This window comes from Microchirus variegatus, assembly GCF_963457635.1.
Source record: "Microchirus variegatus genome assembly, chromosome: 1".
NCBI classification, from domain to species: domain Eukaryota; kingdom Metazoa; phylum Chordata; class Actinopteri; order Pleuronectiformes; family Soleidae; genus Microchirus; species Microchirus variegatus.
Window position 1 is genome coordinate 23956547 of NC_139802.1, and position 27032 is coordinate 23983578.

At 41.2% G+C, this 27032-nt stretch overlaps 1 protein-coding gene across 1 annotated transcript in view; it reads left to right on the forward strand.

Moving 5' to 3' along the window:
• The window catches only part of LOC310931956 (thrombospondin type-1 domain-containing protein 7A-like), a gene marked incomplete at both ends in the record, with an annotated part of 113464 nt that overhangs the window by 74746 nt on the left and 11686 nt on the right, over positions 1–27032 (forward strand). The window contains 6 exons of the mRNA XM_083895206.1: positions 1355–1488; positions 4045–4198; positions 7116–7257; positions 13100–13215; positions 14355–14472; positions 19749–19894. Coding sequence (XP_083751332.1) covers positions 1355–1488; positions 4045–4198; positions 7116–7257; positions 13100–13215; positions 14355–14472; positions 19749–19894 — 810 coding nt within the window. The remainder of the gene's footprint in view (positions 1–1354; positions 1489–4044; positions 4199–7115; positions 7258–13099; positions 13216–14354; positions 14473–19748; positions 19895–27032) is intronic.

The following is a 27032-nucleotide window of genomic DNA, read 5'->3' on the forward strand; positions in this document are numbered from 1 at the left end:
TGTCTTCTTTTAACCCACATCACTGCTCCCTCTCTCTCTGTGTGGATGTGACTCACCACCACAGGCTCAGGTAAGAACAAACCTCTGTTCTCAGCTGTTTTTCCTGATGCAGTCGCAGATGTTAAGTGTCTGATATAACACACACGCACGCACGCACACACACACACACACACACACACACACACACACACACACACACACACACACACACAGATTGATGCACACAATCACAGTCTCCCCCCAACAGGCCACTGTAGCAGATGTTAGTCTGATTTATGTGTGAGTTCATCTGCTCGTCTGACCGCAGAGACAATAAAAGTCTCATCACAAACACAAAATATTCAGGGAAACAGAATCTGTTTTTAACGTTTGCTTTGTTTCTTCTTTTGCTGTTTTATGTTTCTCTGTGAGCGACTGATGAGTTTAAAAGAACAAAAGGAAACATTATTCCCTTCAGTCAAACTCTGAATGGATAATTATGGTTTATTTAAAGGTACAGTTTGGTATTTAGCGACATTTATTGGTGAGATGTGCAGTATCAGGTTGGGGTGAAAGGAAGAAATGGGGGACAAGACAGAGGTGAGGGAGAGACAGAGGAAAGAGACCAGGAGCAGATAAACAACCATTGTATCAAGTTGAAGTTAGCCACTGTAAATATATGATGATCCAAAATGGCCGCCTCTGTAGAGCTGACCCTTGGTCTAATAAATAAAATATAAAAGGCTAATTCTGAGGAAACAACATGAAATAATGTCTTTCTGAGACAATTTAAAACCATTCTGACAATCACGTGATTGTGCCCTCATAAACACACATATTTATAATTATTTTACAAGATTTTATGCTAATTAATGTTATTTTGTTATTGTTTTAATCATATTTGAATAAATAAATAAACTAGGAAAACAACTCGAGGGTTTTTGGTGTATGTGTATTGCAGCGTCACAGTGCCACATACAGGCCTGGCATATGTACTAGTTTTTGTACATTTTATTGAATAAATGCCGTGTTTACAAAAGGAAAAAGATCACATAAGAGAGGTTGTGTTTGTCATTTTATCTCCTAATACAATACACCGCTTACATAATGTACCTTTAACTGCCTTTAAACAGCTTTTTTCCCCAAAATTTTCTTTAGGTGGACCCACTTTTACGACTAATTTAAAGCCATATTGGTAAAACCTTATGTCATTTTGAATGGGTTAATAAATCCATTTAAAATTGGGGGGGAAATTCTACTCATTTGTTATGGAGACCCTCAAAAACATCTCCTGTGATCCATCTGTGGGTCCCGACCCAGAGTTTGGGAGCCACTGGTTTAACAGGAGTGTGTGTTGTTGTTGTTTTGGTGTCAGGTGTACGAAGTGGTGCCGTGTCAGAGTGACTGTAATCAGTATGTGTGGGTGGCCGAGCCGTGGAGCGTGTGGAAAGTCAGTAATGTGGATTTAAAGGAGAACTGTGGTGAAGGCGTCCAGACCAGAAAAGTCAGGTAAAGAGTTCTGTTCTTCCACTTCTATCTCTGTGTTTACTCTAACAAAGGTTCACTGTGTAAGAACTAGTGAGAATTAGTGACATCTGGGGTCCGTTTCACAAAGCAGGTTCAACAAACTCTGAGTCTAACCCTGAACTCTGAGTTGATCTACTCTGAGAAAGGAAACTCTGAGTTTTCGGTTTCAGAACAGCTGATTTGAGTTAGTTTGTTCAACTCAGAGTAGTTTCACCTCGAGTTAAGCGCGTGCACCACAAGTATAAAAAGACAACATCAATGGAGCCCCGTTTCGACGAGTCACCATGACAACGGGGAAGCGGAGGGTGACGTTCTTCACCCACTGGAGTTGGAAATATTAATGCGTGAGTTTGAGCATATTTTTAGAAGGAAGTGTAACAGCAGCAAAAGAGAGGGAGACGACGTCGGAGAGAACACTGCTGCTGATGAGGAAGTTTAAATGTCGTCCTTTCCACAATCACAATAATATTACAGGGGGAAACTGCTTGAGTGGGAGACTATTAATTTATTTCATTTAGGTGTAGGGTGAATTCCAATTCCTTGACCCTCAACCCTCAATCTTAACCCTCAATCTCAAAAATGCGCGCTCCCTCTAGTGCAAGTGCTGTCCAAAACCCAAAAATTAAGTTGAGGGGCGAGTTTAAGGGCTGTATCGCCCTCAATATTGAGATTTTCCAGGACCACCCTTGGGAGCAAGGGCTACCCAGAATGCATTGCGTGTTTTCACATGAGAAAGATGGCATCGAAAGCAGCGAAGTGAGTGCGATACAAATTAAGTATTTTCTTTGTTAATAAAAATATAAAAATGATGAAAACCATTGTATTATCTTAGTTTAGGCCCATATTATGGATAACTGACGTCATTGTTGCGTAACATTTATTTTTTATTTTACGATAATTGTCAATAGCCGGCCGCTGCACACACGCGATCGGTCGATATCGTTAACCCTTCAATAAGCCGTGGTGTGTGGTAACTGTCAGCTGAATATGTCCGTGGTTGTGGTATTTGTATGAGTATCATCTTATAACTAACTGACAACCTAATAACTTGACTGAAATAAAATAATAAATAAACAATCGTGACGTAAATGTGTTCTTCTTCTTCTTTTTTGGAGTTGACAGACTGGACGCAGCTTTCGCGTTATTCTGCCCCCTACAGTCTGAAGACGTATCTGCATTTAAGGGGTGTCCCATTTCTAAGTGACAAAATAACCCTCAACACTTGGTTTTGAGGCCAGTTAAGATTAAGAGCTTGAGGGTTAAGATAGGAATTGGAATTGGCCCGTAACCCCGTGGGGGAGAAGCGCAGTTGGCAGCAGTTTAAGATGAAACATAAAAACATTGTTCAAACAGGTAAGACCTCGGTATAATCTCATGGGATTAACCTCATTTTGATCATGTTTTACATAAAGTAAATATGAAGTGGCTGTTTGACTGTACAGTTGTTTTATCCCCAACATAATGATGTTTTCACACATAAATGACTTCTCATTCTTTATATCACGTTCAAGTGCTCTGCATCTATGACGTTGTATAAAATAAACATTTGTAAATTTGTAAGTAAAAAAAAAGAATAAAAAAAAAAAAAGCAGCGCAACACACAATATCTGTTGTGATGTGAGAGCGTGACTTTGGTTGTTAATGTTGAAATGTAAGGAGGGATTGGGTTGTGTATGTAAATTATGAACTGTGACGTGAAACGGTACCACTCAAAAGGAAGGAATATTTAATTTTCTGCACAGTAATGCTGCACCTTCATCCACGGGATCATTGTCAAAAGGACATGGTAGTGAAAATAGTCTCCACCTAATATAACTTCTAATGTAGACGCAGAACAGACACAGAACTATACTACGCCAAAACTCTGCTGACTGAAAGAATGAGGAAATCCAATATCGTGTGTGTCTGAAATAGGGCGGAGACAGAGAAAAACTCAAGGTTTGCGGAGAAAAACCTGCTCCCGACCAGGTTAGTTTCAAAGAGCATGTTACCATGGTAACTGACCGAGAGCTTAAGTTACCTCTCTCTGTGAAACAGGCTAGAGTTACTCCTCTTTCTCTTGTTTGACTTACCTCCCTTTGTGAAACGGAAAACTCAGAGTTTCCCTCATTTCAGGGTTAACAGACTCAGAGTTTTCACTAAACCTGCTTCGTGAAACGGATCCCTGATGGTGAGATTGCAGACTGCACGATGTTTGTAAAGCACTCACTCTCCCACACCAAACCCCATAGAGAAAATCAGTGATTTTAGCTCCTGGGGGACACAGGAGCTGCTGGTCTACTGCTGCCTCGTGTGGTCTTGTGTGCTGTGATGTTAAATCGTCAATTTTCTTTTTGGGGTTTGGTGTGGTGTGTTGAAAACTAATTTTAGCCACTTAACAAAATACTCAGTGAATAAAATGAGAATCAACAACTCCTGTGTGCTGTGATGTTAAAATCACTGATTTTCTCTATGGGGTTTGGTGTGGGAGAGTGAACAGTTGCGTTTTGTTGTGTTTTACTGAGAAAAAGTCAAATATAATTCCGTGTTTCTTTGCAGGTGTATGTTGAACACCATCGACGGGCCGTCAGAGTCTGTGGAGGACTATCTGTGTGACCCGGAGGAGATGCCGCTGGGCGCCAGGGAGAGTCGGCTGCCCTGCCCCGAGGACTGTGTCCTCAACGACTGGGCGACGTGGAGTCGCTGCAGCCTGGTGAGGAAAAAGATGAGAAAAGATGAGAAAAGAGCAACAGACGCCTGGAACAGATAAAAGATGAGAACGTCAGACTCCCCAGATTTATCTTGATATCTCCCTCTTGTCATAAATATTTTCTCGGAGGCTGAAAGAATTCACAACCTGGCTGTGTGTGTGTGTGTGTGTGTGTGTATGTGTGTGAGTTGTCATCAACAGGTTATTTCTCGTCCACCAAGGAGGAGTAAAAAAAAAAAGAAAGAAAGGAGAGAGAGATATAAACTCAGAGGCAGGCTCATACATCACCTATATTACACTTTAGCAGGGAGGGAAAAGTTATTTATGATAAAGAGTCGACAACACTGCTGCTGCTGCCGGGCAGGTTTCCAAATTTACATCGGGTGACACGCTCACAAAACATGATAAACTCGGCCGAAGATACGACTCTGCCACGCTTCTGACAAAAACAACAATAAACAGGGACGAATAATTAGTCACATGTCACGATATTATCGCTCTGCGATAAAAGATGCAATTCTGCCACGACTTTGGTTCATAAATACCAATGAGGTTTTTTGCATCCATTATCTACCGCTTTATCCTCCACCGGAGGGTCGCGGGGGTGCTGTGCCTCAGCTGACATTGGGCGATAGGCGGGGTACACCCTGGACAGTTCACCAGTCCATCGCAGGGCCACATATAGAGACAAACAACCATTCACTCACACTCTCACACCTACAGTCAATTTAGAGTGACCAATTCACCCAGAGCTGTTTGAAGGAATTTGCAGTGCGCTCCGCGAACTCTTGTCAGGTGGAGACGCTGCAATATTAAGCTCTGAAACATATCAGTGTTTGAAAATAATATTATTAATGTGTCTACAGTGACAAACATGAATTATTCTGTGACAAACAACAATGATACACCTATCTTTGAACATGCGTGGATAAGACCAGAGAGGACACTGAAGACAAAACTGATCCTGCGCATAAACACTTCAAACGTGTGTGCGCGCGTGTGTGTGTGAGTGAGTGAGTCACACTTTTCTCTAAGTCTTACTTTGAGCAAATAACTGAAATTGATTTAACACAAATTAATCTTTTCTTTATGTAAATAGACACACCTGCTGACGTGAACGCATGAAGACACGTCAGTCTACAATGTTTTAAACGCTCCAAAATACAGTTACAAAATATTGTTGTAATATATATATGAATTTGTTTGTAAGAAAATGGGACTTGAACGTTGAGTAGAACATTTTCTTATCCCATTTTAATCCATACGATAACAAAATGATTCCAAAAATGAATCAGAATAGACAGCTGATGCAGTGTGCCGCTGGAGACTCCGGCGCACCTGAGACATCGGCACACTGGCATCTTCTTCCTCCCTCTTCCTCCCTCCCCAGTGTCCACAACACAATCAGTGACAGTAATGAATCATTATACAGAAAGTCAATAAGCTCTATCTGCTTATTCTGTGCGTAACGCGTTTGTGCGTAACTGGATGATGACGTGTGACACTGACACAGTTATAGATTGTTGAAATGATCTGTAAATTCAGCTCACATGGATAAGTCATGTCTAAACAAACATGTTACATCAGAAAAACAACACCCACAGGATCAACTATCAATGCACAGCCAGTTTTTTTATTTATTAATATGATAAATAATAATATGAGAGCAGCCACGGTGACTCTGGATTTAGATCCTTCGTGTTTATATTCCAAATAAAAAAAACTAAAAAAAATAATAATATATTTTTTTCAAATTTATATATCATAAATTGATGCGTTGATCGCACACGTTCCATCTTTTTTTAAATTTCCTCCTTCTTTGCTGCCGCATTTGTCTTTGTTCTTCAGGAAGGAGGCGTCAGAGAGTGCGTTTTTAGAGTCATTTGTATATTAATGTGTGGGTGGAACAAGGGCGTGGTGTGTTACTCATTCAACTCCGCTCAGTTTCACGTTTGATGTATAAAGAGAAGGTGCGCAGGACGCACGGTTTTTATAGATCTGAGAATTTCTTTACGTACGTACTTCAAATTTTGTGAGTATGCCCTCTTTCAGTATGAAAGCTGCGCACTCTTTTATACAAGAGGCCCCAGGTCTTTACTGCATGCATGGAGGAGAGACCCTGTCACCAAGATGGTCTAAATCAGGGGTCACCAACCCTTTTGAGACAGAGAGCTACCTTAAGGGTAAAAAATAATATGGAGGGCTACCATAAAATATTTTTTTGTATGTTTACCATTTAAATGATTAATATTATGCATTAAACTGCATACACATTAATTCCAGTGCTTACTCCTAACGATTACCAGTTTTTATAAACAATATCAAAGATATTTTACTGAGCGATCATATGGATACATGCAAGTGAGGTGAGGTGAAGTGAGCCCGCGGGCACCGTATTGGCTGCCTGAGGGCTACCAGGTGCCCGCGGGCACCACGTTGGTGACCCCTGGTCTAAATGTTCTCTGCCTTCCCTTCAGATAGCTCCAGCATATATACAGTCACATCAAAGCATCTTACAAACACAATCAAAGTTACAACAAGACAAAACACTTGTTTATGACCCACAAATGTTATCCTGTGTACCCTCATGTTGACCCCTGCTTTACAATCCCCCATCATTTGTTCACAGCTTGACTGTTGGTTAATTGCTATCTTAAACCCTTACATTAAACCCCCTACGGGAACAAGAAAACTATTTATTTCCCACAAAAATCTAATTCCACATACTGGGAATCTCTCGAGAGCCAGAATGTCTTCACATGAGAATTCTTAATTGAATTGTGGCTGCAGGAAAACTCACTGTTACACGCTTTAATGTCAAGTAAATAAAAGCATGAGTGTGACAGCGCGTCTGCGACTCAAGGACAAATAAAACACCAGTTATTTTGAGGTTTTTTGATGCCGTGTCTTGGTTTTTCAGCCGTGTACCAGAACCAACAGCCGGATCCGGACGGCGTACATCCTGCGCTCGCCCAGCGTCGGGAGACAGTGTCCAGAGACCACAGACAAGGAGCCGTGCAGCCTCAACCTCAACTGCTTCAACTACTTCTACAACATCACAGGTAAAGGAAAAGATGACACCAGGGAATGTGAACGTGTCACCTGAACTGATTCTGTTATGAATATTCCTCTTTAGTTGATTTAACTTTACCTCAATGAGTTCCGTCGTTGTGATTTTGCTAATTTGCTAACTTTAAGTTCTTTCAGGGGACACAAATGCTGTGCTTTCATGGTGGTGCAGTTCAGTTTGGTACAGTTCGGAACGGTAAATCCTTCGGTCATGCTTATGTTTCGACCAAGAACAATAACTAATAATCATACATTTTATTTCTAAGCACCTTTTCAACACTGAAAGACACTTTACAAAACAAACAGGTGGTGGTGAGCTGTGTAGAGTGACGTTGTACCAGTATGGCGACAAAAGGCGCGAAAGGCAATGAGTTTACAACAAAATGCAATGACAAACGACGACTATGACGGGCGAAGAACAATGAACGTCAGATACCGAACAACGTCAATGGACGATGAACAATGAACAATGACAAATGACGACATCGATCGATAATGATGGAAGACGAACCATGAACGCCGACAGACGACTAACCGTGTACGACGGTGACGAACAAAGTCGACAATGGAAGACAAACGGCAAACTATGAACAACGAACAATGATGGAGGAATGACGTACGACAACAAACGACGACAATGGACGACCAACCATGAATGACGACAGACGACTAACCATGAACAGCGGCGGTGAACAACAAACCATGAACAGCCGTTGCCAAACGACGGCAATGGACGACAAACCATGAACGATGACAAATGAAGACATCGAACAACAACGATGGAAGACGAACCATGAACGACAACAGACAACTAACCATGTATGACATCGATGAACGTCGAACGACGGCAAAGGACGACGTGTAACGACAGCGTCGACAAACGACAACGATGGACGGCAAATCATGAACGACAACAGACGACTAACCATGAACAACGATGGAGGAGTTATGACGACAATGGGCAATGAACCATGAACGATGACAAATGACAAATGACGACGTCCAATGAGAGCGAAGACAAATGACAACGATGGACGGCGAACCCTGAACGACAACAGACGACAACCAGAACCACAGACGATGGACGACAACAGAGGAAGAATGGCGAACAACGACAAACGACGAGGAACCATGAACGACGGCGACAGATGACAGCGAATGACAACAAACGATGCCGTGTGTCCTCCTTCGTGTTAGCCTTGCAAAGAGGGGAATCTGATTCTCTCAGTTGGTCCCGGTCCCAGTTAGAAGATTTTATTTTAGTTAGAATTTTGGTTATTTTGGTTCCGTTCCTAATGGAAACAAACAAATACGTACCAAACTGAACCAAACTGAACTGCCCCACGCGGTGGAAACACGGTTAATATTCTCTCTGACGGTCGGTCAGGTTATAGGACGTACACAGCATTTTCATATCACCGTCCCACAACATGTCAGAGCAGCTCCTTCCTTCCTTCCTTACTTCAGTGTTTCCTCTCCTTTCCTTCCCTCTGTCACTCCCTCTTCTTGCAGCCTCTCCAAACTTCCACAAAGCTCCTCAGCACAGAGACGTATTCTCAGCTCACAGCATCATCTGTGACAAACTTCATGAGACCCAGCTTTAAAAAGGATAAATATAGTCACTTTTACAGAGAATGTTTAGAAAGTCTTGTGCTCCCAAACTTTTCTGGTGAGATTTAGTGAGGGAAAACATCCCCGGTGACCTTGGCGGTTTAAATCCTGGTTATTTTACAGAAGCAGGGACATAAATCCGAGCGCCTGCTCTCGCTTACGACGCTGGCGTAAGACGACATTGATGGCAGCTGGATTTATTGGACTCAAGTGAGCGGCTTAAAACCCTCAATGACCTCTTTGCTGACAAAGTAATCATCTTTTATTGACGCTAACCTTGCTAGCGAGAGGCTAACTCCACCAGCGGACAAAAGAAGCAGATTATTTCCAGGCGGCGGAGCTGAGAAGAGAGTGATTCAGGGAGTGTGATTCAGAACCAGGAAAATGAGCTCAAGTCAAACTTACAGTATGACAACATTCTGCTGAGTCATGCTGGCATCGGGATTTGTATGCATGACACGCTCTTTGTCAGAGATCTATTCAGATAGAGCGCGCCGAGGGAGCGGGAGTTCTGGTTTATGTCAGCAAAGTCGCTGGTGATTAATTCTGCTCCATCAATACACACTGCAACAAAGATACATCCATGAAATAATCCAGATTTTAAGGTAGGGATGACTCAGTAACCACTTCATGATAGTTTTTTTCTTATTTTATCTATTTATGGGATGTTTTGAGGTTTTTGATGGTATCAAACTTAGTTACCAGCGAGGATACAAGGAAAAAACTGACTTTTAGACACTTTCTCTGCCTGGAAAATGAACATTTGAGTCACTTTGCCACACCAAAGCTCATAGAGAAAATCAGTGATTTTAACATCACAGCACACAGGAGTTCACAGGAGTTGTTCATCCTCTGCTGCCTCCATCACTAAGTTCTAATGTCTTATTTTGTCAATTCGGCTTTTGAAATTCTGTGTTCAGATTGACCTCAGTGACACAAAGTGACCACACGAGGCAGCAGTAGACCAGCAGCTGCTGTGTCCCTGTGAGCTAAAGTCACAGATTTTCTCTATGGGGTTTGGTGTGGGAGAGTGAGTGGTTTACAAACTTCAGTTTCCTGTTGGAAAAGTCTGTTTTTCCGTGTGTCCCTGCCAGAATAATTTATGTAAGGAAGGATCTTGAAATAGAAATCTCTTCTGTTACGAGGGGGGGCCACGTTTGAAATAGAGCAAACAAAACACATGTACAGAGCAGATACAACCACTTTTCAGCTTTAATATTTTCCACAGACATTATACATCAGACTTTCATGTGTTCTTGCTGCTTTAAAAAAAAGAATAAATAAAAAAGAATAAATAAACCTCAGAGTGAAGTCGAGCTCACAGTCACATTTATCAAGCGTCTAGTGGCTGCTTTTAAAATAAAATAATCACATTCAGAGTCACATTACTGATTTTAGTCTGAGCCTCGTTATGTAACGTTACTTCATTATGTAACAGGTGTGTGTGTGTGTGTGTGTGTGTGTGTGTGTGTGTGTGTGTGTGTGTGTGTGTGTGTGTGTGTGTGTGTGTGTGTGTGTTGTAATGTAACGAAGTAAAAAATACTTACTTATTGTACTTAAGTATAGCATTCACGTAAGTGTACTTTTACTTGTACTTGTTACTCCACTACATTTCCTCTAAGTCTTTGTTACTCGTTACTACCAAATAAAATCAGAAGAGGAAGAGTTGGTATTATGGTCTGTATTTATAGAGCTTTACACTATAGTTTTCACTCATTCGCATTCACACATCTTTCACTCACACATTCACACGCTGCAACATGGACTTAAGTGTCTTTGCTCAAGGACACATGTAGACGAGCAGAGCAAAGGAATTAAACCCACAACTTTCAACTGCTGAAAGACAACTCACTCACTCACTCACTCACCCACACTTATTCACTCACTCACTCACTCACACACACACTCATTCACTCACTCATTCACACACACTCATTCACACACACACACACTCATTCACTCACACACTCACTCACATTCACTCAGATACTCACGCATAATCATTTACTCACATTCATTCACACCAATTCACTCACCCACACTAATTCACTTACTCACTCACACTCATTCACTCACTCACTCACTCACCACTCACTCACTCACTCACTCACACACTGACTCAATCACTCACTCATTCACACTCATACACTCACCCACACTAAATCATTCACTCATTCACACACTCACTCAATCACACTCATTAACTCACCGACACTAATTCACTTACTCATTCACACCCTCCCTCACTCACAAACACACACACTCACTCATTCTCACTCACACTCATTCACACACACACTCACTCACATTCACCCTCACTCACTCATTCACACACTCACTCACTCACTCACTCACTCACTCACTCACATTCACTCAGATACTCACTCACACTCATTTACTCACATTCATTCACACTTATTCATTCACACCAATTCACTCACCCACACTAATTCACTCACTCATTCACACACTGACTCACTCACACTCATTCACTCATTCACACACTCACTCAATCACACTCATTCACTCACCGACACTAATTCACTTACTCATTCACACCCTCACTCACTCACACTCATTCACTCATACTCATTCACACACACACTCACTCACATTCACCCTCACTCACTCACACACTCACTCACTCACATTCACTCAGATACTCACTCACACTCATTTACTCACATTCATTCACACTTATTCATTCACACCAATTCACTCACCCACACTAATTCACTCACTCATTCACACACTGACTCACACACTCATTCACACACTCACTCAATCACACTCATTCACTCACCGACACTAATTCACTTACTCATTCACACCCTCACTCACTCATTCACACACTCACTCACACATTCACACTCACTCACTCATTCACACACTCACTCACTCACTCACATTCACTCAGATACTCACTCACATTCATTCACACCAATTCACTCACCCACACTAATTCACTCACTCATTCACACACTGACTCACTCACACAGTGACTCAATCACTCACTCATTCACACTCATACACTCACCCACACTAAATCATTCACTCATTCACACACTCACTCAATCACACTCATTCACTCACCGACACTAATTCACTTACTCACTCACTGACTCACACACACACACACTCACTCATTCTCACTCACACTCATTCACTCACTCATTCACACACACTCATTCACTCATACTAATTCACACACACACACTCATTCACTCACTCACTCATTCACACACTCACTCACATTCACTCAGATACTAACTCACACTCATTTACTCACATTCATATACAGTCATTCATTCACACCAATTCACTCACCCACACTAATTCACTTACTCATTCACACACACACTCATTCACACACACACTCACTCACTCACTCACTCACTCACTCACTCACTCACACTCATTCACACACACTCATTCACTCATACTCATTCACACACTCACTCACATTCACTAACTCATTCACACACTCACTCACATTCACTCAGATACTCACTCACACTCATTTACTCACATTCATTCACACCAATTCACTCACACTCATTCACTCACTCACACACTGACTCAATCACTCACTCATTCACACTCATACACTCACCCAGACTAAATCATTCACTCATTCACACACTCACTCAATCACACTCATTCACTCACCGACACTGATTCACTCACTCACTCACTCACTCACTCACTCACTCACTCACTCACTCACTCACTCATACTCATTCACACACACACACACACACACACACATTCATTCAGTCACTCACTCACTCATTCACACATTCACACTCACACACATTCACTCAGATACTCACTCACACTCATACTCACATTTATTCTCACTCATTTCATTCACACCAACTCACTCACCCACACTAATTCACTCACTCATTCACACACTGACTCAATCAGTCACTCATTCACACTCATACACTCACCCACACTAAATCATTCACACACTCACTCAATCACACTCATTCACTCACCGATACTAATTCACTTACTCACTCACTCACTCACACTCACTCATTCACGCACTCATTTTCCGCTCATGTACTTTTACTGTAAAAGTATGACTTTCAGGTACTTTATACACAGACTGTTTATCACTAACAGACCTCAGAGTTCACAGTGTTTGTCACTTTAAAAGTGTAAATGTGTAACTGTGTTGTTGTTTTTGTTGTTGTTGTTGTTGTGTGTCCTCAGACTGGAGCACGTGCCAGCTCAGTCCCAGCGCCGTGTGCGGGAGTGGAATCAAGACGAGGATGCTCGACTGCGTCCGCAGCGACGGAAAATCAGTGGATATGAAGTTCTGCGAGGAGGTGAGAGAGGATGTGATTTTCTCTTTCACTCGCAGTTTTGTTTTTCACTTGTCTGCACTCTCAGTGTTCTTCAAGGCTGACACAAATGTCGAGGCAGGCTCAACAGTGAGCTTATGGATTTTGCTGCTCGATGGTCAAAGGTTCCATAATTCAAGGAAATATGAAACATTCAAGTTCAGGGGTTTTATTATTGAGCTACACGGCTTCACACAAACCCAGAGAAGCAGGGCATGCACGCTGAAAACGTGGTTGCCAACAACAGGGACACATGGAACATTAGATTTCACACCAAACCACAGAAAGAAAATCAGTGATTTTAGCTCACAGGCACACAGGAGCTGCTGGTCTACTGCTGCCACGTGTGGCGAGTTTGTGTCACTAAGGTAAATCTGAATGATTTCACACCCCAAATTCACAAAATAAGACTTGAAACTTGAAACTTAGTGATGGAGGCAGTGGATCAACAACTCCTGTGAACTCATGTGTGCTGTGATTATGGGCTTTGGTGTGGGAGACTGAGTGGTTTTACAAAGTGACATAAACTTCCGTTTCCAGGCAGAAAAAAAACATACTTCCCTTTGTGCATATTTCTCACAAAGGATTTGGATAATATTACACAAAGATAGTACAAATAAATACAAAATGCAGTTTTTAAATAATTTATTTTATTATTAAAGGAAAATGTTAGAAAGTTATTTCCCCCAAAAACCCAAATCATGCCTTTAATAATCAAACCCACGTGATATTTTGATGAATTCAAAGTCAAGTGCGGCCACAGACATGCATGTTCAGTCTAACTCGACTGGTCGCAGCTCTAATTCTTCTTAATGACAATATCACATCAGTCATTAGGAGTTTTTATTGTATCCAGTGTGTGCTATTAGTCCCACTGCAGCATGAAATATTCACAAGCGCTCCCATGCAGAGATTGTTCCCTGTCGCTCCAGGCTCACACTCTTATTCATTCATAACGCGCCTCGACTTCCTGTAATTGCAGCCGTCGGTCTGTGGCTGAGGCGTCCCCACAGCTATTTAACCTATGGCCCTCTTCATCATCATCATCATCATTATCGTCTGCCTCATTCACAGAAACACATGGAGTCATGTCGCTCTCTTTCTTCCTCTGAATGTTGCTGCAGCTGAAGCTGGAGAAGAAGTGGCAGATGAACATCTCCTGCGTTGTTGAGTGTCCCGTCAACTGTCATCTGTCAGAGTGGTCGCCGTGGTCCGAGTGTTCACAGACCTGTGGACTGGAGGGTAAGAGTCGAAGATTTACACGTAAGAAAAGTGAACGCGTAAATCCACGACATTAACACAGAATCTCTTTCTACTCACTGTTAAAATGCATTTAATCATAATGGAGTTTTTACATGATACAGATTAGAACTACTCAGCTGTGTGAAACTGCTGTGACGTGGTTTCTGCGCCACACAAACACTAGTCACTTTAAGTAGATTTTGGAACTTTATGTAGATTTTGGAAGTTATAAGTAGATTTTGGAGCTTAAAGTGGATTTTGGAAATAAAAGTAGATTTTGGAATTATAAGTAGATGTTGGAACTCATAAGTAGATTTTGGAACTTTAAGTACATTTTGGAATTTATAAGTAGATTTTGGAAATTTAAGCAGATTTTGGAATTTTAAGATTTTGAACTTTAACTAGACTTTGGAATTATAAGTATATTTTGGAATTTTAAGTAGATTTTGGAACTTAAACTAGATTTTGGAACTATAAGTATATTTTGGAATTATAAATAGATTTTGGAATTTTAGGTAGATTTTTGAACTTAAACTAGATTTGTGAATTATAAGTTTATTTTGGAATTTTAAGTAGATTTTTTAATCTTTTTCACTTCCATCTACAGACATTGTTGGCTTTGATGTCGCGCTCATGACTCTTCACGTCATTCTCTGACCAATCAGAGACCTTCAGTCTGTTGATGTCACATTTTAGTGCACAAAAAAACCAAAAAAAAAACCTTAACATCTACAAAAAATTTAAATGGAAAAAGAAATGTATCAGTGATGTTGCAGATAAAGATGGCTTTATGATTTATTTCAAACCTTTTATTTGTGGCCAAGCCTCTGATCTATGATACAGTTCAGGGAAATAATTCAAAATGATTGATTTGTATCCTGCTGTTTACAAATGAGAAATAAACCATATCTATCTCTGCTTTCCTTCAAATAGATATTTCATAAATGATCAGATAATCCTATTTAATGTTTTTTTTTTTTTTTTCATTTTGTGACACATTAATCATTTCACTGGCTTCTACCTGTTATTGCGCTTACTTTGTCACAGATCGACACAAAAACCTCCAGGCCTGTGATGTCTGAACAAACATTTTTGACATCGTAATTATAAAGAGACGTCTGTTTGACAACCTGGAAATTTGAAAACAACAACAAAAAATGATCGTCCATCATCACAATTTATGAACTTTGCCTCTGAAGCCTCTGAAGAAAATCGATATGCTTTCACTAATGGCACAAATTAGACTCAAAGACAATAAGAAAAAATAAGACACACTGCTGTGTGTGTTAGCGAAAATAATAAAATAATATCCAAATAAAACAACACAAGAGACATTTTCTCATAATATCTTAAATTCTTCAGCCAAATCATTTCAAATTTAAAAGTAAAAAACAAAACAAACATGAGAATTATTTGTCAAACATGTAGTCTCCCTGAGAAGCTAGCTGCAACCAAGACGCTAGTTGTTATAAAGTTAGCAGATCATTTCTAAGAGGCTAGTTGATAGTTGATAAGAAATTAGCTGTTAGTTACTAAGGAGCTAGCTGCTATTTGCTAACGATCTGGCCCCTAGTTGGCTAGTTGCCATTTGCTGAAATGCTGTAACAGTGTAGCTGTTATAAAGTAAGAAGCTAGCTTAAAAGCGGGACCGTATCTATGTTTACCGGGTCCTATGTTCCCCGCTTTGTATGTGACCGGGGAACATAGGACCCTTTCTCTAAAAAAGGGTCCTATGTTCCCCGCTGTTCACCCAAAAGGACCCGGGGAACATAGGACCCTAACCCTTACCCGAACCCCAACCCCAACCCTTACCCTTACCCTTACCCTTACCCTAACCCTACCCCTAACCCTTTACCCTGGAGCTCCACACCCAGGGGAACAAAGTGGGGAACATAGGACCCGGGGAACATAGGTACGACCCCCTTAAAAGCTAGCTCATCAGTTCTAACTGCAAGTTGTTAAGAAGCTAGCTGCTAGTGACTAGGAAGACAGTTAAAATAGTTAGCAGATCATTTCTAAGAAGATAGCTGATAGTTGATAAGAAGTAAACTGTTTGTTACTAAGAATTTAACTAATTTACCAAGAAAATAGTTGCTAAGAAGTTAACAGATTATTTCAAAGACGTAAGCTAATAATTACTAAGAGCTAGCTGATCATTTCTAAGAAGCTAGCTGCAAGTTGCTTGGAATATAGCTGCTAGTAAGTAAGAAAATAGTTGCCTAAAAGCTAGCTAATCGTTTCCATCTGTGAGTAGCAAACAGTGCTATGATACTGCAGGCCTGGAATAATGTTTTTCTAATGTTCTCTACACCTGATTACAAACACAGATTATATTCAGTCTGTCAGGTTTTGCAACATATCGGACAATCTCTGTGGATTGTGACAGTGAAACAGATTTAATAGTGGTTCATAGAAACAGAGTCATGTCATGGTCGGTGCGTTGCAGCATATTCCACTCATGTATAAATGACTGTAAAACAGGGAGAAGCTGAGAGAGTCTGCATATATCAGTCTAAAATTAATCTTCACACACCTTTTCCTTTGTCTTTTTGTGTTTATATGAGGTGTTTGTGCATCAACACTTTTCTCTGTGTGTGTGTATGTGTGTGCGCGTCTGCTTGCTCAGCAAATCGAACTTGTGTAACTTTTAAAAAAAGAAAGTCGCACATCAGACACTTTTGTTTCCCTCTGGAGAGAAGAAATGTTTATTTAGAGGAGAGTTATTACAGTCCTGTTAAATGACTGGTGAAAATGTGTCATCATGTTTCTGCTGCTGCTGCTTACTGTTGCTGCTGCTGTTGCTGTTACTGTTACTGCTGATTATTGTTACTGCTGTTGCTAATACTGCTTCTTACTGCTACTGCTGCTTATTGTTACTGCTACTGTTACTTTTACTGCTGCTGTTCCTGTTACTGCTGCTTATTGTTAATGCTACTATTACTGATACTACTGCTATAACCTTTGTTACTGCTGCTGCTGTTACTGTTGTTACTGTTACTGCTGGTGTTGCTACTGTTACTTCTGTTACTGCTGCTGCTGTTACTTCGGTTACCGTTACTGCTGCTGCTGTTACTTCTGTTACTGTTGCTGCTGTCACTTCGGTTACCGGTACTTCTTTCGCTGCTGCTGCTGCTGTTACTGCTGCTGTCAGTGTTACTTCTGTTACTGCTGCTGTTACTGTTACTTCTGTGTACTGCTGTGACTGCTGCTGTTAGTGTTACTTCTGTTACTGCTGCTGTTCCTGTTACTTCTGTTACTGCTGCTGTTAGTACAGCTGTTGCTGCTGTTACTGCTGCTGTTACCCCAGATTTCCACTGGACGTGTTACAGCCACGGCACGTCAGTGGCGCGGTTCTTCTTCGTCCTCTGCCCAGCGGTAATCCCTTACGCGGTGCAGCGGCGCGGTGCCTTGGGAGCCAGCGGTATTCATGGAAGATCGAGCGATAATCTCGAATGGGCGCGAGTATAGAGAGTATAAAGGAAACAACAACACAGCTTCTTTCATTCTCCGACCTGTTGTCTCTCTGACCTGCTGGTAGCACTGGTCATGACGTAATGTTGATGTGAAGTTGTGATAGGCTATGACCTGACCTAATGTGTTTTATTTTGAAAGGGGGGCAGAAGTGTTTTACTTTGATTCTGTGTCGGACTTGCTGTCTGGTGCGATCTGCTCTGTTTAAATGTACGCGGTTCAGCAGCGGCAACGGCAAAAATAGAACTGCTGCCTATCGATAGCGCTGGGAAGCTGCTGAGACGTGCTGCAGCGCGGCCAGTGGTAATGCTCTCATTGATTAGAATGCAAGCTATTTGCAACGGTTGTAGCGCGTCCAGTGGAAATCCAGGGTTACTGTTACTTCTGTTTCTGCTGCTGCTTGTACTGCTGTTGCTGATGTTACTGCTGTTACTCAGAGGCACGTTAGGTTAGACTGGTATGGACTCTGTGTGTGTGTGTAACGTAGATGTGTTGGGTAATGCAAGGACACACACCGCGCAACAAAATATTTGTCATTAACCTTAAGTATTTTGCATATTAGGGTGATGTATATTCAAATGGCCTGACATTTATTGCAGATGATAAAATGTTTGTCCTTTGCAGCTTTTGTTGCTCAAGTTTTGATTGAAAATCATTAGTGGGACATCAAAATTCACAATGGTGCTCAAGATAATTCAGCAGCGAAGGCACTGAATGAAGAAGAAACACTGGTGTGTGTGTGTGTGTGCGTGCGTGTGTGTGTGTGTGTATATATGTAAATTGTCTTTGTCATAATCCAAGTATCCATGTTACCAGCCTCTCAGAGGTGTTAACTGCTGCTCCATGTTGGATCTTACAGTATTCACAGAGAATCTGATGATCGATGTGCATGAAAAAAACAATTTTAGTCGAGTGGACCAAGAAGCAATTAAGATGGAGGCTGGAGAGTACGTACGTGTCGTATTATTATTTCAGGCTGTTCTTTGAAAACTGCCACTCTGCGAGGACAAAGGGAAAGTGAATTTAAACAAACACTCCAAACAAACATGCGTTGAAAATGAGTTGTTTACAGAGGAGAGTGGAGGACCGCTGTGCTGTTCACCAGCGTGGTCACTGCATGTGTCATGTGCTGGTATTTAGTTCATTGTGAAGGGAAACACAAGCACTTTACGCCCCACGTAATCATATTATGTGTGGCAGAAATGAAAACCTCCAACAGAGCAAGGAGGGAAAAGAAAATCACTTGACATGTATTATTGTGTCGCACTGGTAAAAAAGTCCACTCTGGTGTTGTTGTTGTTTTCCTTTGTTGAGTGGTACTGTAAAAGTAGCCTCGGTGTTGGACACGGTAAACAACAAGCCTCTGGTGTGTTTAAGTCCACTTGGAGCCAAAATGTGCAGCTAATGGCTGGTGCTGCTAAAAACAACTAGCGACAACAAACAGGAATTATGTCACCGACTCAACTTTTATTTTGTAGTAACGAGCAACGAAGATGGTTAAGGGAAATATATCGAGTAGAAGTACACATTTTATTTAGGAAAAGTAGTGGCGTAAAAGTAGAAGTTGTCAGAAGTATTTGTGCTTTGTTACATTACAACACTGGACTTAGCAATGACATTAGCTACATTATTAGCTGTGAAGTCATTGTCATTGTGGTAAAATGCAGAATACGCTGATATTAACTCTGTCAATCGTTCTGTTTATGTTTACGTAGAAAAACCAGAAGACTTTGCCGCTGATTCATTTCATGTTGTAAACTGTCACTTCTTGGGTGAAGTTGTCATCTCTCTTGTGTTTTCTCCAGGTAAGATGTGGCGGCAGCGGTCGGTGGTTCAGGCCTCTCAGGGCGACGGTCGGCCCTGTCCTGCTCAGATGGAGCAGTGGAAGCCGTGTCCGGTTCGACCCTGCTACCGCTGGCTGTACAGCGCCTGGTCCGAGTGTCGGGTGGAGGTGAGCGGATAAATCCTAACGTTATACGGCGACCCGGAGTCGTTAAATATAACTTACAGCATCTGTCACCTGCAAGAAATGCAGCTGTGAGCTTCAGCTGAGATCAATGCTCACAAGAGTTAGAGCCAAAACGTGGATTTCAGACAAAGGAAATCACATAGTCTTTAGTATTGATGAACGATCTGACTGAGTCTATACTAATGAGAGATGGACAGTAAAAATCAACCTAATGCCCCTTTAATGTTGATATATTACTGTGAAGCTGTTTCATGGCGGCTGCTCTGCTTTAATTTCACAGCACGATTATAAAAGTGGATGTATTGGTATGGTTCTCCTGAGGACACTAATGTGGAAGTAAAAATAATAGTGAATAGCCACCAGGGGGCAACTTTATCAGCTGTAAAAATGAACTAGGTTTAATGTTTGATTCTCACTTGATTTGAAATGTCAATAGACATTTTCCTGAGGAGTGATAATGGTCTCACGAGTGTCAGCTCTTTTGTTGGTGGTTATAGAGAACAGGGACCTCATGTACAAAGGTTGCGTACGCACAAAAACCTGGCGTACATCCTTTTTCACGCTCACGTTCAGATGTATGAAAGGTGAAATGACCGTGGAAATGTGCGGTGCCCACGCCAACTTCATGGCTGGTGTACGCACGTTTTTCCAGCTATTGTTCCATTGGCGACACTTAGAGGTGATGCTGGGAAACTCTTAATAATCTGAAAACAAGTAGTCATCAGAGTGATGTGCACATCAGAGACACACTAAGGAACAATTAACACCTGGCAAATGGTGCAATCTGAGCAAGTATTTAGGGACCGCGAGGATTTACTTGCAAACGATGATAATTGGCTCATAAGCCGATTTCGGTCAGGAGTGTGTCAGTCAACCCTGAGCCGCAGCGCTTTCGATAGGTAGCAGTTCTATTTTTGCTGTTGCCACTGCTGAACTGCGTAAATTTTAACAGAGCAGAACGCACCAGACAAGCCCCTGATTGTCTCTGTGTTCAGTATTCATGTCCGTAAAAGCGGGCGTAAAGTTGGAAATGTCAGCCGCGGCGCATTTCTTCATTCATTCAATAATTGTGAGGATTTTATTTTTTTTAAAACATGAGTCAAAGGGCCTGATTTACTAAAGCTTTGCGCATGCAAAAATGTGCGCAAACTGGATTGTACATGCAAATTTGCGTTAATGCTGATCTACTAACAGGGCACCACGAGGATTGCGTCTCTGACGGGCAAAATAGCACTCGCAACCCATTTAGCAGTCTTGCCTTAATGCTAGGACTGTCAAAAGATTACAATTTTTAATCAGATTAATCACAGGGTAGCTGTGGATTAATCACGATTAATCACGATTAATTACCATTCGTAAATATGCCAAAAAAAATTCAAATTTGTTCTTTATATTGTTGTAGGAACGGAGAGATAAATAAAGTAAGTGAAAATATAAATGTAAAGAACAATAAAATACTGTAAATAACTTGTAAAAACCTATACAAATTTAGTAAAAAATAAATATTACATTGTAAAAAAAAAACACACATAAGACCATAAAAAAATAAAATGCTGTAAATAACTTCTTTAAAAAAAACTATACATTGCACTGTAGATAACTCACATTATAAACAAAATATAAAGTATAGAAGTTAAATAGTTTTCTTACTAAACTCACAGCAGGAAATTCCTCATCAGCACTTTGAAGCACTGCTTCTACTAGTTAGCGTTAGCGTCAGCTAGCATTCTGACGCTAATATTAGCTGCTGTCTGTGTCCCTGTTAGTTACAGTGACTGTTAATGTTATGATTATATCATTATCTGCGCCAGCAGCGCCACTTACAACTGTGTCTTTCTTTCTTTTTTCTTCCTCCTCTTCTAACTTCCTGATTGATAACTCCTCTTCATTTTCCTTCAGCTTCACACAGATTAACGATGTCATTGCAAATCAACCCTTGTTGTTTAAGGGAGACGGGGATGCAGCTGCTCACTGATGCATTTAGGCTCCGAGTGTCGGGAGCCCCCCTATCGGCTCGGGGCCCTAAGCAGTTGCCCGCCGCCTTGCCTGTTCATAAACTGCACGTCTACCCGTAGCGCGATGAAAGTGAGAAAGTGCGTTAATGCGTTAAAAAAATTAACACGTTAATTCCACAAATTATATGTATGTAAATATGTTATTTTATCACGCTCAAAGTGATTTATCAAACCTGAATGTGATTGCGATGCTTGTGTGTCTATAATTAGCACGTTTGAAAGGCGGGCCTTAACTGGCACAGCCGTGCGCACAAATGGCTGTGGTTACGTTGAAGCATAATCCTCTGAGAAATCCATAAACAAAAATACTTTTTGTAAATCAGGAAATTATGCTTTTCCAGAGCATGTTCAACTATGCGTTCAAAGATGACGCACATTCATTTCTTATTTGGTATATCTGAATAAATTAAATAATAGCTATCCATAGGAGAAATGCGGGTTTGCACTGGTATGGGCTTACCTTGGTCTGCAGTTTGTGGTTCAAGAAGGGGTCGTACCTATGTAAACAAGGGTCATACATTCCCTGTTTTTCCTTAACTAGTCCAGCTCCAACCTGGTCTACTGTCGGTGCAAGGTGAAGCGCAGGCGGCGCAGTGGCAGTTTGGCTGAGCGGTGCACAGTGCGCAAACGTCACCAAAACCTCACAGGCAGGTTACAGGCACATTTAAATGCGATAAATAATCACAACAATCACTATTTAATGTAACTTTCTGAATCCACACATATATTTATATTGAGTGTCCCGTCGCATCTGATGTCAGATCAAAGGCTGTTGGCATGCGTAATGGAAACTCGGCCTGACTGAATGAACACAGATGAAACCAGGGGACTAAAAAGCAGCCGCGGTTGCCGTTGTGATGATCCGCTTTATTTATTTATTAGATTTATTTTATTAAATGTATTATTTATAGACCTATGTGTAATTTTGAGAGAAACAGCAGAGTGCTCACTGACAGCTCTCAGTGAGCACTCTGCTGTGCTCCCTAGCTGCTGTAGCTACCTCTCCTAGCAAGAATGTTTAAGCCAATGTTACTGTTGACTTCAGTGCTTCTGTTTCCCGTAGAAGTGAATGGCGCTGCTTCCTGCTCACTCCCGCTCGCGTGGTCACTTCTTGTCCGAGTATTTTATTTATTAATTTATTTTTAAATGACGGATATCCATTTTGAACACACAGCTAACTCTGCTCTATGAGCAACTGTAACCATAAACGTCAAGTGCTAACAGCGTACCATCTCAGCGGTGACCCGCCCCCATCACCTGTAATTGGCCAGCATGTTGCCTTCGTTGGTTGGTTGGATTGGTTGAATTGTATGATCAACAAACCAAGATAGAAATAATAGAGAGCTGGCCACTCCGATGTAAAAAACAAAACCCAAATAAAATAAACAGCTTCCAGCCATAGACTGTATATAAAAAGCCCAGCGAGGAAAGGCTGACTCTGTGGGCGGGTACGGCCCCCCAATGCCCGTCCATGCCGCCAGGACTGACTAGGGCAAACTCCTGATTTAAATAGGGCGGTCTTAACCACTTCTGCGCCTATAGTCAAATGCGGCCGCAATCTAAGTAGGTCAACCACAAATTGCAAACCAGCAGCAGGTGCAGTCTTTAGGCTTCTGCACGCAATTTAGCGCTCTCTATCTGGGATCTTAGTAAATCAGGCCCAAAGTGTTTAATATCCTGCCATCTTCATGCACGAGCGATGTGTATTGTGAACAGATAATTGTATGACCTGTTGCAGTCACGCTTCGGTGGTGGGCAGAAACCCTCCACTTCACCTCCACCTTGAGATCTGACCATTTCTTTTTAATCTCTGTGTGTGCGCTGCTCTGCATTTACAGGCTCACACACACACTCCCACTCACGTCTTTTTTGTCATTTATACCAAACAAAATCTCCATGCGCATCTCCACTAGTGATGGGTCGGGCAACACCGATGCCTCTGCGCATGTGTCAAGCTCATAGAGCGAAGCCCTGTGTCGGTGCGCGTATCGCTTTAAGAAAGTCACGTGACCGATACAACTGCATCGTCTGTCATGCGGCACGCCGGGTGCGCCAAACTGTTTTTTTTTTTTGAACATTCTTTATTTATAGTTATGCACATATATACATACATACACATACACACACATAAGCAACATCAGAGAAAAACAAAACAAAACAAAACAAAAAAAAATTTGGGTTCTCAGAAAACATACAAGCCTAGTCAAGGTCTACCACACAGTTGGACATCCCATATAAATCAAACCCCGAGTGGAGAGAGGAGGGTACATTCGACAGGAGACCCCACCAAAAAAAAAAAGAACCAAAAACAAGTCCATTTTCACTTGGAGTTTTGCAGTTATCTTCTCCATTAAATAAACTTTCTTTAGCCCCTCTCGCCAATGTTGAATGGTAGGAGGTAGGGGCCTGAGCCAGGACATCATTTTATTTGCCACAAGTAGAAGAATCTGTAATAGCTGAACTTCCTTTTCCCTATATCCTCCCCTGGGGTCAAACCCAGTATATAATGTAATGGATTCAGTGATAATTTAATTTTCATAATATTTTGAATTTCTGCTTGGATCCCCTGCCAAAATGGAATCAGTACTGGGCAATCCCAGAAAATGTGAGTGTGGTCCCCAATCTGTTTACACTTCCTCCAGCACAAATTTGAATTATTTATGTTGTATTTTGAAGTAACTAAAGGTGTCTTGAAGTATCTCATTTTTAATTTCCAATTAAATTCCCTCCACATTGGACTATGAGTGACTTTATGACCTTGCCCACACACCACCTCCCACTCCTCATCTTCAATAACATTCATTTCGAGCTCCCACTTTTCCTTAATATCTAAAGAGTTGTCTGAGAAATGTGTTCGTAAATGTTTATATATATTGGATACCAACTTCTTCTTACTATTCTCCTCTATACATTTCACCAGAAAATGTTCTAAAGGTGATGGTTGTTGTTTCAAAGCACCGTATTCAGCATGTGACAAAAGGTAATCCCTCAACTGCAAATACCTATAGAAATCCTTAGAACATAATCCATATTTATCTTGTAATTGCTTAAATGATTTAAGTATTTCTCCATCAAACAACTGGTTTATGGTTATTAAACCTTTCCTTGCCCATGTCTGGAACCCAGCATCCAACTTGTTTGGCAAAAAATCAAAGATCTCAGCTATTTTTACTGCTCGTGATATTGTTAGAGGAGCACCTATTTTTTTCCTCACCAGAGACCAAACCCTATGGGTACAAATAATCCATTCATTTTCAATATTTAGATCTCTCCATTTCTTTTGTTCCATAAATGGCATCGTCTCAAGTGGTACTAGCGGGCACGCATGGTTCTCTAATCCAATCCAATTTGTTTCCTCGTCTTGTACAAGCCATTCGAGCATACTACAGAGTTGCGCCGCCCAATAGTATAATTTCAAGCTAGGAAAACCAAGGCCTCCTTTTTCCTTAGGGCTTAATAGCAACTTCTGTCTAATTCTAGGTTTTCGCTTTTGCCAAATGAAAGCAGAAATAATTTTTTCCAACACTTTGAAGTTGGAAGCTGGTATCCAAACAGGCAGCGATTGAATGAGGTACAACAATCGAGGAAGCACATTCATCCTGACTGTTTCGATTCTACCTAGGAGGGACAAAGGGAGAATCTCCCATCGAGTCAAGTCTGATTTTATTTGTGTGATCAGCCTGCCATAATTTTCATTAAATAATTGTGAAGTTGGTGTAGTAATCATTACACCTAAGTATCTGAATCCCCTCTTAGACCAATTAAATGTAACTTCTTTATTTAACTCCGTTGGCCACTTTCCTACTAGCATCCTGGCCTCTGATTTTGTTTCGTTAACTTTGTAACCTGATATTTCCCCAAATTCGCCAAACTGTTTTTAAAAAAGGAAGCTCATCTGTCAACTGGATGCATCTCTGCCAAAACAATTAGTCATCATTTCAAACGTTCAGAGATACCTGGCAGAGGGCAACATACCAAAATCTCAGGATCCTTTGAGATATTGGGACAACCAAAGGCACACCTACCCAAACCTCTTCCTCCTGTGCCTAATGTTTCGGTGTACACCAGCCTCATATGTGCCGTGTGAGCACAGAAGAAACGAAATCCCCTGAATCCCAAAACTTTGGAACATCTAATTTACTTGAATAAAAATGTATATATAAAAAGCACCTCTGCATGTGCGCTCAATTCCACGTTGATTTGGGATGTACAAAAGAAACATGCTTGTATCCATGTGTACGCACACTTTGTTACATCTGAATTTATTTGTGCGTGCGACAGTTTCTGGGTTTTGGCGTACGCCAAGTTTCAGTAGGAAATCCATGCAAGTCTTTGTACATGAGGCCCCAGGTCTCTATTTGGCAGTTAGTCTTTTTGGAGTTATAGAGGACAGGTAATTATTTGGCAGTCTGTCTTTTAATAGATGTACAGAACAGCTCACTATTTGGCAGTCAGTCTTTTAGTAGATGTATAGAATAGCTCATTATTTGACAGGCAGTTTCTTGGCAGATGTATGGAACAGCTCACTATTGAGTAGTCATCATGTTGGTTGATATACAGAACAGCTCATTATTTGTCAATCAGGTTGTTGGTAGATGTACAAAACAGTTCACTCTTTGGCTGGCATTTTCTCGGTGGATTTGTGGAACAGCTCATTATTTGGCAGAAATTTTCTTGGTGGATTTGTGGAACAGCTCATTATTTGGCAGGCAGTTTCTTTGTGATTTTGTGGAACAACTCATTTTTTGGCAGGCAGTTTCTTGGTGGATTTGTAGAACCGCTCATTTGTCAGGCAGTTTCTTGGTGAATTTGTAGAATAGCTCATTATTTGGCACACAGTTTCTTGCTGGATTTGTAGAACCGCTAATTTACCATGCAGTTTCTTGGTGAATTTGTAGAACAGCTCATTATTTGGAGAACAGCTCATTATTTGGCAGGCAGTTTCTTGGTGGATTTGTAGAATAGCTCATTATTTGGCACGCAGTTTCTTGGTGGATTTGTAGAACCGCTCATTTGTCAGGCTGTTTCTTGGTGGATTTGTAGAACCGCTCATTTACCATGCAGTTTCTTGGTGGATTTTTAGAACCGCTCATTTACCATGCAGT